The 14480-nt window shown below is 38.4% G+C and overlaps 1 protein-coding gene across 1 annotated transcript; it reads left to right on the forward strand.

Annotated features, from left to right (window-relative positions):
* The first annotated feature begins 597 nt into the window (after positions 1 to 597).
* si:ch73-389b16.1 (uncharacterized) lies at positions 598 to 3151 on the forward strand. The gene is made up of 3 exons (XM_057338448.1): positions 598 to 892; positions 1136 to 1349; positions 2636 to 3151. Exons 1-3 carry the CDS (start codon positions 718 to 720, stop codon positions 2775 to 2777), a joined length of 531 nt encoding a protein of 176 aa, XP_057194431.1. The 5' UTR covers positions 598 to 717; the 3' UTR covers positions 2778 to 3151.
* Positions 3152 to 14480: the final 11329 nt, after the last annotated feature.

Here is a 14480-nt window from a genome sequence, read left to right on the forward strand (position 1 = left end):
TAATATCCTCAAATAATGGTGGTTTAGGTGTCAGCTCTTTGATTTATGAGTCTCATAACATTCCTTAAAAGAAACTAATACAGAAATGAGACAAATGTTGACATATAGTGTATGAACATGTACAGTAGCTAAATGAATGTTGGTTAGTAGTTAGTATATCACTATTTTAATAAATGTTTCAAGTTATATTGAAATTTGAGTTTCCTATACTAACATTATTAAATCTGTGTATTGTTTAAGACGTTGTTTGGATCTATTAAAAAACTTGACACATATGAAATAACTGTTGTTTTGTTCAAGAGACAAGTTTGACAGTAAAAAAATGTTTTCTCTATTTTAGACATAAAATATATTTCATATTTTGTGATTTTTCACAATAAACATGACTTTAATGTTGAGTGATCCACAATGCAGAGCTGTGTTGTCATTAGTGCGTGCTAAACTGTGAAAGGTTATGTTACTTGAGGCTGTGAATCAGGCTAATCCCATGACTACCACAACTCTATTCATTCTTTGTTTGTCTGGAAGCTAAATTTGTTCTGGATACAAAGTATAAAAGACCATCTTCTTCGAATCTTAATTTACTCTTCACAAAGTGGCACGAAAAACCAGGGTTTGAAGCAGATTTTTTAAGGCGTTTGTTGCCCTTGCCTCTGTAATTACTGTTCTAGAGTCTGTGCTCCACTGTATACTGAACAAACTGCTTACAGAAAAACAATGAGTAAGTGTAATGAGCTCAGTGATAGAGACAGAGATCTGCTGCTCATCCGTAGGTCCAGTGGAGCCAAAACCACTCAGATGGCTCAGATGGAAAAGATGCTACAACAAACGAAAAGCCTAATGAAGACGACAGAGGCAGATTCAGAAAGCAAAGACTGTGGGGATGTCATGGGTAACTAACCTATATAATATCTATCAATGTTGCATTTCATAGTATTTTTATGTATGTGTAGAAATTGTGCAACTAAAATGTTGAAAAAAAGAACAGTATTGTGCTATTGTTACTGTGTATTGCTGTATCGTTTCACCTTTCGTAAAAGTCATTATATGATTTTTAAATAACATTTTTAGCAATACTAATAAGTGTGTCTTCATTCTATTTTTTATGTTTACTCTTACGTTTACTCTGTCTAAGTGACTGATCTGGAAGAGAAGGCCCAGCGCAGCAGAAAAGAGCGCCGTAACTCCCTCCACCGCACACAACTGCTGGGGACTCAGATGAAGACTGTTCATGGCGATCTTATTGGCACCCTTGATCACCTGCAGGAGCTGCGCAACAAATTGCGGCGCTCACAGCAGAATGCAGAAGAGCGAGAAGCAGCTATGCAAAAATTGGCAACAGGGCTCAGGTGAGACACCACTTGTCTGCCTTGAGTTCATCCATTAACTTATCTTAAAGACTCAACTGAAAAGTTTGGTTGACCATCAATAATTTTATTTGAGTGATTATAAATTAACAAATTATTGAGTGAATCCAGTGCCATTTCTAGGTGAGATTCCTGGCAGAGTTGGGCGGTGGACCCAGCAAGCTTTGAATGGGACTGCATTTATTGCAAGTTATTTTTCTAATTAAGTGCTTTATGTTTTTTAAGAAAAAAAGAAAGACTTGTTAGTGTTTAATGTTAATTTCTTTTAGTTCTGTGGTTATTATAATTTGGAAGAGTGGTGCTTCTGCTTCTGCTTAGGCTGAGGGATGAGCATCATAAAGTGATTGTGCTAATGCCAGTACTGACACCAGACTCTTCATTGCTCATGATATATATTTTATATAATAATAATAATAAAGAAGTTACTTTAAACTTAAAAAAGTTAAAACAAATTAAAATTTAAAGATGTAAACTCCAATTTAAAGTTTAAAGTTTTTTTGCATATATTCATTTTGATTGTGTCATTTTTGATTTACTAAACTGATGGACATGTACTCAATTGTAAGCACAATTTTATTTAATGAAAAATATGCTTGTTTTCTGTTAACAAATTGTCATCAATATAGTGTCATATTTTTACAATGCATGCTGATACATAATTATATATTATAATATGCACAGAAAGAAAATTGAGACCACGTTGCAATTACTTTAGACAATGTTTTTGAATCTGCTACCAAGTAGTTGGACTAGCATCTAAGTATTATAAAGAATTTTATATATACTTTATCTTAAACTTTTTGTTATTGACTTGTCATTATTCCTGAACAAATATTTTCACAAATATATATTTTATTAATATTGAACTCATCATATTAAATGAAATTGCACAAAATATGTTTGAGGTATGAGTTTCCATATGCTCTATTCTCCTTGTGAGACTAAAAATGTACTGTGTAAAACATTAATCGGCAATTGTCAACAATAGTGTCGCTTTTAGCAGTTAATTGGGGTAACAGAGATTTAAACTTACAGTATCTCACAGAAGTGAGTACACCCCTCACATTTTTGTAAATATTTTATTATATCTTTTAATGTGACAACACTGAAGAAATGACACTTTGCTACAATGTAAAGTAGTGAGTGTACAGCTTGTATAACAATGTAAATTTGCTGTCCCCTCAAATTAACTCAACACACAGCCATTAATGTCTAAACCGCTGACAACAAAAGGAACAATATTTTGTGTGGCCAACTTTATTTTCCAGCACTGCCTTAACCCTGGGTATGGAGCTCACCAGAGCTTCACAGGTGACACATGATGACATCACAGAGCTGGTGGATGTTAGAGACCTTGTGCTCCTCCACCTTCCGTTTGAGGATTCCCCACAGATGCTCAATAGGGTTTAAGTCTGGAGACATGCTTGGCCAGTCCATCACCTTTAACCTCAGCTTCTTTTGGGGTCGTTATCATGTTGGAATACTGCCCTGCAGCCCAGTCTCCGAAGGGAGGGGATCATGCTTGACCATGCTTGACTGTAGGCTTGACACACTTGCCTTTGTACTCCTCACCTCGTTGCCGCCACACACGCTTGAGTTTAAGCTCTATGACATTCAGCTACAGTATTTTGGTGATTCAGTTTTCCTGTATTTTGTTTATAGTAGCATTTATAGTTTTATTTCTCCTGTTGTTGCAGAAATGCAGCCTTAACGCAAGACATTGCAGGTGAATCGGGTACATTTTTTAACATTAAGATACTATCATTACACTTAACCAATAAATTATTGACATTATTACAAATAATTTTGTATTACACGTTTTCTTTCAATTTCTCATTAAATATATGCATAATCAGTGGTCAAATTGTTAACAATTTTTAAGGGGGATGGTGCGGTCAAATATTTATTTGGTGTTGGGCAAGTGTATGTCCCGTAGCTAACCTTACACAACAACAAATTATATTTAATCTAACAAATATTAAGAATTATTAGACCTATAAAATATATTCAACAATATTTAAACTATCAAAATTACATGCACAAGGCTAAGGGAGCAAATAAGCTCACACTGTACAGATCTGACTTTATAACTGTAGAGCTCGCGCTGTATAAAGAGGACACACAGTTTGTGCAGACCCACCTGACTTTATAACTCCTTTATAAGATGCATGTATGCGCAGCCCGCGTTGTATCAAGAAGACGCATGTTTGCACAGCCCGCATTGGATAATATAAAGACAGCCCGGGTTGTATAAAGACACACCTCACTTTATAACTTTTTTATTGAATATAATTACATACGCTGAATACACTTTTACTGTTAATTGCTGTAATATGCATTGCAATACAAGTATTTTTATGACATTGTAATGTAAGAACCACCCATTGGCCCAACAGCGTGATCCAATGGCATGGGCAAAGATGTGTCATATGTTTTTTTTCTCTTTCCTTAGCGCTTTTAATAGATGAGGGCTGTTTCACTGAAAGGGAAGTGAGGGTGCAGTTCAAAAGAAAGCCTTTACTTATTTTGCAAGGATTTAGACCTCTTTTTTCACTATCATCCACAGCAATGCCCAAAACAAGCCCTTTCTACAGCAAATTTCATCAAATTATTGCTCAGCATGAAGGGAAAAAATCCATAGATAAAGTGATAAAGTGCTTCTGGAGAAAATCATGTTGTTTTTACTGAAGGAAGTTCTGGAAAAAGTTGGCATTGACCTTAAGAAATGCATTGGCAACTTAACAGATGGGACTGCAAACATGCAAGGTCAGTACAAAGGATTTTCTACACTTCTCACACAAGAGACACAAGCACAAGTCCATGTTTGGTGTTATGCGCATGTACTTAATCTTGTGTTGGCAGACACAACTGGTTTTGCAGTGTCAACGCAAGGTGTAGTAGAAGGTCAGTGAGGACAGGAGACACAGATGAATTGCTCCAATAGGAGAAACACGATGGTGGTCCAAAGACCAAGCACTATGTAAAGTTTTTGGATATTTTGGAAATCCTGAGGGAACACCTTTCATTGACTTTGTTTCCACCCTGAAAATGGAGAAAAACATTACAATGCAGCTTACTGTGAGAATAAAAGCCAGTGGTTACATGGAGGCATTATTCAGATTTCCCTTATAATATTCGCTCAAACTACACCACTGTCAAAGTACCTTCAGACAAGTGGCATGGACTTGCTGTCATGACTCTGCTTCTTCATGTCATGTTTATTCTTGGTCTTGTAGCAGAGCCATGACAAAGCCTTAGGTTTTATGTGGAGAGAGAGATTATTGTTCTTTCGGCCTTCCATACTCTTTCTCTCCGGTCCGCGTCTTTGTTCCCGCCATCTCGTTTCCTTGTTATCTTTCCCTGAGTGTTTTATTACCCACACCTGCCCTGTGTTGATTATCCCTCGTTTGTATTCCCTATATAATACCCTCATGTTTCATTGTCCTGTGTCGGTCATTGTATGTGCATGTTGTCCTGTGGATCGTTCCTGTACTTACCCTGTGTCTGTTGGATTTTGTGAGTGTTTCCCGTTTTGCCTCGTGTTAATTTGTCGTGTCCCGTTTTTGATTTAGTTCTGTTTCTTGCCCCCTTGTGGGAAGTGTTTTGTTTTGATTTCTTGTTTTGTTTCCGTGTGCCTAGTTCCTGTTTTGTTTTGCACCCCATCGTGGGTTTTTGTTTTGTGTTTTTTATAATAAATATCCTTTGTTAACCCCTTCATCCACTGCCTGCCTGCAATTGGGTTCTTTCCACGCCACCAACCGTGACACTTGCTGACTGCTCAGGTGCATAGTTATGGGAACTGCGGACAACTTAAGAAGGTTCAACCAGAATTTTGAAGGTGTTAAAAAAGAAGTACATTTGTACAATGGCAAACAGCAACGTGCAGAAGCAGGATGATTATGACTTTGAGATACAAACTGCTGTCCCAGAAAAAAGGTAAAGAAAGTCTTGCCAGGTGCGATGAAATTTGTATTTGAAAAAAAATACAAAGTTCACAATGCCATCATGAGCAAATGTTTTATTAATTTTGAGGATCGTCTCACAGTGGAGACATTGCAGGTGGAGCTCACACATTTTGCTACACAGGCTGAAGATGTCAGCTTTGGACAGCTATTGTCAGAGCAAACAGAAGGTCTCAGATGCAGGTTAATCAGAAAGTTTATTACCACAGTACTCATGGGAGAAATTCCAAAAAGGCAAACAAAAAACAGCAGGAAAAAGCCTGCTCAATAGCTGAAACTACAGCTAGCACATGGGTAGCATCGACCAGAGCCCAGGCCAGATTCCCAGCAGCGGAGCAGCAGAGAACCAGGTTGGAGCAGCAGACCACCAGGGTGGAGCAGCTACAGGCAGTGTTAATTCTACTTGCAGGAACTCAGAAACTTTCAGAACAGGTGCCTCTGGGACAACCGCACTTGGGACCTCCTGGACCACCACGACAGAGACCACTGGGTGAGGAACTTTCTGGACCACTGCAACAGAGACCACTGGGACCGAAACCAGACAAGGCTGGAAAGGTTACTTTTAAAATGTATTTCACTACAGATTACAAAATACATCCTTTAAAAGGTCATTTGTAGCGTATTTCCGTAGATCACAAGAGATTAAAAGAGATGGCTGAGTAACGCGAGACTCCAATGAGACCTGGTGCGTGATTCAAAACCCGGGCGCTAGGAAGCCACACTGTAAATATTGTAAATACTGTAAAACATAAATAACTTCAAGATAAAACTATATACTTTGCCTTCTTTCTTTTTTCCTGCACTTTTGTTTCTTTTGCAGTTTTTTTTTTTCATTTCAAAGCCGGACTTCAACATTATACAATCTGGATTACCTCAGGGATTATATCGACGCACACTATAACAAACTCTGTTGCACTATGAACAGGAACACGCCAAATGACAATCAATGTGGAGGTAAACCTGCACCGAACACCAAAAGGCCCCATCCTGATTCACTCTCCAGCTCAGGTACAACTCCACCCGTATCACCTAAACCACCATGTTGCACTGAGGTAAGCGACATTCTGCTCGCCATAAAAAATAAACTTTCCGTACTTGACACCCTGATCGTACTGATAGAAGTAAAACATAAGGAATTTCAAGAACTTCGACACAGTTTGGAATTCAGCCATGAACAGATAAACACTCTCACCAAAGAAAATAATTTCTTAAAGGACTCCGTTCACACTCACTCTCGTAGTCGCAGAAAATAAAACCATGAAAGAGTCCATACTGGATTTGCAAATGCGCAGAATGCGAGACAATTTAGTTTTCACCAGCATCCCAGAACAAACTCCAGACGACCCTGAAAAATCTGACTTCATCATAAAACTACTCAAATTATCACCGGAAACTGTACAGTCCATCACCTTTCATCGTGTGCACCGTATCAGATCTCAAAACAAGAACAGACCACGACCTATCATTGCAAAAAGACTCATAGGGCTCCAGACTAACTTTTTTACTAGGAGCACTGTAGCTCCTGACTGAAGTTTTTAGGAATGCAAGCAAAAAATCTAGAGGCACACCTTAAATCAGCCTGCAATGCAATTATTCAATTATTTTCCCCAAAATAACTGTATTACTGATATTGACAAGTTACTTGATGACCGCAGATTTGGTTCCGCTTATTTAAAAAGAGGCAGAGTCTAATGAGAAGCTTTGTTCTTGATTGGTGCTAAACAGAGTGACTTTAAACTGAATTAATTTGTCAAAAAGTATTTATTTAATTGTTAACAGTGTTACACAGTAAAGCAAAATGAAAGGTCTCGTGTTATTACGTTCTAACGATAATTTTATTGTGTATTAGGGACACTTTTCCTCATGTTCACAAAACACATTAATATAAAGTAAAATAAAACTTAACAAGAGCATTCGCCTGTCTTTCGTTCTAGCTGTGAACAGCTTTGAAATTATCCAGCGCTGTCTCAAGTAATCCACAGATAAATGACGTTTCCTGAACTTCTCCGCAGTTAGTTTCTTTATAAACGTCTCATATATCAAATCATGCTCAAGAAATCCGTCACAGCAAACAGCGACTCGTAGTAATGTGTGTTTGTGTGTGTGTGTGTGTGTGTGCGTGTGTGTGTGTGCGTGTGCATGTGTAAACTTGTCAATGAAGACCTACTGTAGATTGTGCATGTCCATGGCAGCAGGGAAACATCAGTGCCGTGAGTGACCCGCGCAGTTGACTATCACACACAGCCTGCACTGGTGGCGGGTTCCGTTCTGGTCGTCTTTCCAACAAAAGAAATAACAACTAGAAGATATTCCAAATTTGCAGGTCACACAACCATTTAGTCGCAGTCTGGAGCCCTGACTCAGCGAGCAATACCCAAAGGTTATCTTAGAGAGGTGAAAACAACTCTTCCAAATTAAAAAGCAGATGATAAACGAAGGAAAAAAGCAACAATTACAGTGGACAAATTATACATTCAAGAGATATTTCACAGGCAAGACACAATTTCCCCATGTTTTACTCACCCTCAAGGCATCCTGCCTGAATATAATAATAACAATTAGTTACACTTCTATAGCACTTTTCTGGGCACTCAAAGCGCTTTACATGGAAGGGGGAATCTCCTCAACTACCACCAATGTGCAGCATCCACCTGGATGATGCGACGGCAGCCATTTTGTGCCAGTACGCCCACCACACACCATCTTATTGTTTGAGAGGAGACAGAGTTAGGAAGCCAATTACATATGGGGATGATTAGGGGAAGACGATGATGGACAGAGGCGAATGGGCGAATTTGGCCAGGATGCCGGGGTTACACCTTATGTCCTACTCTTATTCGAAGGACATCCTGGGATTTTTAATGACCACAGAGAGTCAGGACCTCGGTTTAACGTCTCATCCTAAGGACGGTGCTTTTTTACAGTACAGTGTCCCCATCACTATACTGGGGCATTAGGACCCACACAGACCACAGGGTGAGCACCCCCTGCTAGGGGCCTCATTAACACTTCTTCCAGCAGCAACCTACTTTTTGCCAGGAGGTCTCCCATCCAGGTACTGACCAGGCTCAACCCTGCTTATCTCCAGTGGGCAACCAGTCTTGGGCTATAGGTGTCATGGTCGACAAAGCTGAGAGAGACCCAAATGCGGGAAAAAGCTTTATTAGTGAATGGCAACAGTCAATAATCCAAACAGCCAAGGAATGCATAGCCGTGGGAAGCAGAAAGATACTCCACCGGAACGGGAGAATACTCCGAAAAGCGTCGGGAGTTCCCCGCCGGGGTAAGGGGTCAGTAGTTGGGATTCGAGGGTCTTCCTCGAACCAACTCTCAGGAGGAGAGAGAAGGGGTAGCTCGTGGCGAAGATCGCGCCCCTAATGCGACTGTTGTTAGGTCGAGTGTGGAGCGAGGCCATCGGCCGGGACGCCAACGGATACTGCGTAGACAGAGAGTAGACCTGAGACGTGATGGGAGAGAGGAGAGAACACACTGGAAAAGCTAAGGAAAACAGAGTCAAGTGAAGCACGTTCGTGAAGGCCAAATGACAAGAGGAGCTAGGACTAAGGCTATGACCAGGACTGTGGCAACGCTAAGGCTAAGGCTAGGGCTAGGGCTAAGGCATCCAAGAGGATATAAAGATGCTATAGGTGAGCCGCAGCAGCACCTAGGTCAGTCTGTAGTGGAAAAACACACAACGGTCAGACACAGGACAAGAAAAACCAAGGGATTATAAAGGAAACCTAGATGGGCTGGAATAGTTAACAGGTGTGGGACAATTGCTGGAACAAGCGGGCTTAATGAGGGAAGTGGGAACAGGGGTGTGAGAGCTGAGTGGAAAAACACCAGTGCAAGGAAAACCCTATCGGAGACACGAGGACGGGGACAGTGACACAGACTCCGAGCACGTGATCAGCCGTCAGTAGACAGCTTCCACGTGCTCGACAAAACAAGACCATTCCCGTGCAGACAATTACCCCGACCTGACCTGGGTCGTGACAATAGGGTGATATTGGCTGCCGGCAATACCCAAATATGAAAGAATACTTACTTATATAAAGAAGACTTTCTTCTTGAAAAATAATGCAGTCGAAGTTATAATACCACGTATAATTTTACTTCCAAGCGGTAGAATGGGAGTGAATGGGTGTTGACTTTTTGAAGCTTCAAAAAGTGCATCCATCGATCAAAGAACTGCTCGACACGGCTCTGTGATTGATGCACAAAAAACAAAATAAAACTAATAAATACAATGTGTTTGTTTAAGAGAAATATCCATATGAACTATTATTAGCTATTAACGTTGATGTCTAGCTTCCGTTATCCCTCTGCTTCATTTGCCGGAAAAACAAGCCTCCGGTTCACGTGCAGCTGTGGGATAATGGAAGCTAGACATCAACGTTAATAGCGCTGTCAATATGGATATTTCTCTTAAACAAACGCATCGATTCGCTTCAGAAGACATTTGTTAAGACCACAGAGCCGTGTCGAGCAGTTCTTTGATCGATGGATGCACTTTTTGGATCTTCAAAAAGTCAATGCCCATTCACTCCCATTCAAGTAAAATGATACGTGGCATTATAACTTCGACTGCATTATTCTTCAAGAAGAAAGTCATATTCAGTCAGGATGCCTTGAGGGTGAGTAAAACATGGGGAAATTTTGTTTTTCCTGTGAAATATCCCTTTAGTGGACAATTATACCGTGATTTAAAAAAACAAGTTTAATTTATATATAAAGCACATTTAAAAACAGCGCGCAGGCTGACCAAAGTGCTGTACAGAGGAAAATAGAACAGATAAATAAATAAAATAAGAAAAAATACAACAAATCTAATTCAAAACAATAATAAATGTCAGTCCACAAGCCTCAAACAGTATCAAATGCCAGTGAAAAGTAATACGTTTTTAAAGAGGTTTTAAAAGCAGTTAATGATGGAGCCATTCTAATGTGGGCCGGCAAACTGTTCCACAATTTTGTAAAAGCATGGATGGCAACCTCCAGCATTTTTTCAGACAGAAATGTTTTAATCTGCCAGCAAGCATAACTGTCAAAAGCTAGAACCTACCACATTTATCTGTTTCTCAAATTTTAGTTTGTTATCGAGTAACAGGCCCAAATTTTTTACGCAGGAGGTAGAGAAATCAGAAAGACCACACATATCAATATTACCACACAGTAAAATCGGCAGTGTTAATCAAGCAGTGTTACTCTATATTGACACTTAAGGAGTCAACTTAACAACAAATGGTGAAAGATGCCCCTAGTGTTGGTGAAAATTATCAGAGTAAAATTCGGAGACGTTAGCTTTACTCTGTTAAGCCCCGCCCCTCAAGCAACCTTCTTCGAGAAGATCAGGACAGTTACAAAAGTTTTCCACGGATCGAAAGGTACGCTCTTTTAAGTGTTCTCTTTTGTGTTAATTTAACAGTTAATTTGACTGTGTAAATATGATTTGATGACATTTGCGAAATTTGGTTGGTTTAAACTCCACTTAACCAACCTCGAGGCAAGTGCATACGTTGGAGAAATATTTTTGTCAGTATGGGAATGATAAAGCTTAAATTATGTCAATAGTTTTACTTGATTACTTTATCTGTTGCCTTAGCTTGATGTGTGCTGTACGTTAGTGTTTTTTTAATCATTTAAGTCATATAACGTGTCTATTGGAAGGTCTAAATTTCTATGTTTTGGGTCTTTACGGACTTTCTCCAGCAGATATCGCTACAGCGGCATTCCTCAGGGTACCTTCCATCTCATTTAAAGCTGCAAATGCCAGTCAGTCAGGTAAGTGAGTGGTGATGATACCCCTTTATGATGCATTATCACAGTTTTGTTTCAGAATTTAATTGTAATGGCGATTTTATATTAAGGGTAATGCAGCCTATATGTTATAAACTCACCAAAAGCATTGTCATAATTTTAATAGCTTATAAACGCATCGAGTATTCTTCAATTGAATCCAGTCTCTACCTACCTACAAATTACCCGGATTCATCGACTCATGCACATAATAATAATAAAATCGAACAACAAGACGTGCCTTTTAATGTTATAATTTATAAGGAAGATTCTAACCATTAATACTTTTTCATGTAAATCTGCCACATACATTTTCTTTGTCCCTGTTATACATAACCAGAATGCAGTGTCTGAAGTAAAAGAAAATTAAAATCATAACAACATTTGCGTTTCTCCGTTCCCTTTGTACAGTGTAATGACCAACTCTAATAGTAGGAAATTGTTATTAAATAGTCTAGTCATCAGATTCGGTTGTTGTAAGCGGAACAGTTTGTAGTGACATATTTTACATACTGCACGATAATTTATCGCGATACCACTAAATACTTTTGTAATCGAACTGGCTGCAATATGCAATGTGACGATATTTTTTAATGCGTAGCTTGTCTGTGAAGCACGGCTCTATCAGTAGGAAATGCTGCTCGATCTAAAAGCGAGTTTGAGTAGCTTATAATGTGCATTTGAAAAAGCAACACCCGTCAAACATGATCATTATAAATATACTTTATTATCATAAAAATACCTGATGAAGCTTGAGTAACAGTGATAAAAAGATGTCCATAGGCATTTCCTAGATTCTAGAACGTGTTATGGTCTTCTTCTGCGGTGCGTATTTGGGGTTTCCGCACGAGAGCGCCCTCTGGCTTTCGGATGCAGCAGCATTTTCCCGTATTTCACTCAAAAGCTGTGCATAAATCACGTGATATTTATCGTCGGTTTATCGTGACAGCCCTACACCAACTAGTTCGCGACAGTTCGTTAGATCGTTAATAGTTTGGAGATGAGAAAGTTTGTATTCTACGTGTGAGGACTATTTTAAGTCATAGTTTTTATTGGTAATTTGTTGAACATTTAGTTCGTGATAGATAGATAGATAGATAGATAGATAGATAGATAGATAGATAGATAGATAGATAGATAGATAGATAGATAGATAGATAGATAGATAGATAGATATATGATTCTATCTATCTATCTATCTATCTATCTATCTGATAGAATCATATATCTATCTATCTATCTATCTATCTATCTATCTATCTATCTATCTATCTATCTATCTATCTATCTATCTATCTATCTATCTATCTATCTATCTATCTATCTATCTGTTTTCAACTTACACGAATATCGACGATGGAAGGTAAGAAGGGCAAAAACAGTCTTACTGTTTGTTACTTAAGTGTTAGGTATATTTTAAAATAACTGAAAAACTAATATGTATATTATCATACAGTGTGATGATAATCTTGCTGATGTAGCCTATGCACAATACACTATAGGCATCAGTTAATTACGCGTAACGTTAGGCCTAAACACGGGCTATGTCAGAATATGACGACGTTACTTTGCAATTTAGAAAGATAGGTTATATGGGTTTATGCAGGTTTGCGTCTAATGTAGAATCACTATTCAGTGTTGTTGATGATAATGGGGTGGGTGTATTGGACCAGGTTTGCACCAGGTGTTTTCTGATGTTACATCATTATTGGCCTGTGCTGGTTCTGAATGTGTCTTTTGTCAGCAAAAGGGACTTGCAAATAAGCATCATCTTAACAGAAGACATCTCAGAGATGCAGTTTACTTCTCTGAAAACAATCAAGGTATGTATTTTTAATAAATGTAATATATATTTTTTGTATTTTATATTAGATATTGTAATGCATTAAAAAAATTCATAAACTTGTTTTACAGAAAAATTTGTGGTGGCATGCTTTTGCAAGGATAGCAAAGAAACATCCAGAAGCCATTACCATTGCCCACTTTGTAAATTTCAAACTAACGACTTTGAAAAGTTCTGCACAGAACTAATAGACAACAGAAACTTAAGACTTTTTGCAAGATTTGAGAAGCAGTGATTCATCCATTCCTAAGTATACATTGAACATGGACATTAAGTTCAATAAAGAGTGAACAACAGCAACAGATGAACAGTGTCTTTAATACTGCAACCTTTTTACCACAGGGCCTATATAACGATGCTTTTTAAAAAGTAGTTTGTTACAATAAAAACGTGACATTAAATTAGGGTATATAAATATGGAATTCCAAACCTGACTTAATTAAAAATAAATAAATACAAAAATAAATCGATGAAGAAATGGAAAAAGCAAAAATAAATGAGTATTTATACTTTTATTTCCTTATTTATGGGTAATTATATATTTTCCACGTTTATTTATTTTTTTATTTTTTTATACATTTATTTATTTCCACTTTTATTTTTTCCACATTTATTCATGTATATATGTATTTATTCCTACATTTATTTATTTTCACATTTATTTATTTCTACATTTATTTATTTCTTTGTCTGTATGCTAATGAGTGGGGGCGTGTTTCACCTCAGACATTAGCAATCGATCTCAGAGCGGCGGTGCTGAAGCTTTAAAGCCACAGCTTTAAAAGTGCACAACTGCAAAAAAAAAAATGTTATTGGGTTGAAAGAAATGTATACACACAAAGAAAGGGGATGCTGTGTGGTGGATGAAAAAATAAATTTGATGCAAAAAAATATTAACCAAAAACAGAGTGAATGATTTGGTGCCTCGTTTGCACACCAGCAGCATGTAGGGCATCTCTTTGTTGAGGTGGGTTGTGGAAAGCTGCTTCCTCCTCCTCTTCTTCCACCTCGTCTGGTAAAGCTGCACCTCCAGTGACTGCAATGCTGTGTAGCATTGCTGTAACTACTACTACAGCACAACATCTTTGTTGCTTCAGACACAGACGCTGAAGGAAAGATGAGTGACAACAGATCCAACAATGCAGATGACCTTGATGAAGTTCTGGAAGATATTTTGCTCATTGATGTTTGTAAATAACCTAATGTGAAATTGCATTGTTGTACTGGTAACAGTTACACCCATTTCATACCGCACTTGTAAGCAGACCGTAGGCGGAGCGGTAGCAGCCCGTAGGGAGAGCGTTAGCAGCGCGTGCCCAAAATCCTTTCATACCGGCAGCGTATGCACCGCGCTCCCTGTGTAACTGTTACCAGTACAACAATGCAATTTCACATTAGGTTATTTACAAACATCAATGAGCAAAATATCTTCCAGAACTTCATCAAAGCGCTTTTAAGTAGATTGCATAACTATGATTTGTTATATCCGCCTGTTTCATGCTCTTTTAG

Source organism: Triplophysa rosa, linkage group LG7 (genome assembly GCF_024868665.1).
Source record: "Triplophysa rosa linkage group LG7, Trosa_1v2, whole genome shotgun sequence".
NCBI lineage: Eukaryota > Metazoa > Chordata > Actinopteri > Cypriniformes > Nemacheilidae > Triplophysa > Triplophysa rosa.

What these genes read in the sequence shown, in the direction of transcription:
- si:ch73-389b16.1 (XM_057338448.1), top strand. Translation starts at nt 718, where the DNA reads ATGAGTAAGTGTAATGAGCTCAGTGATAGAGACAGAGATCTGCTGCTC. An exon ending in AGACTGTGGGGATGTCATGG is followed by an intron (nt 893 to 1,135) that starts GTAACTAACCTA and finishes ACTCTGTCTAAG; the next exon opens with TGACTGATCTGGAAGAGAAG. An exon ending in AAATTGGCAACAGGGCTCAG is followed by an intron (nt 1,350 to 2,635) that starts GTGAGACACCAC and finishes TTTATTTTCCAG; the next exon opens with CACTGCCTTAACCCTGGGTA.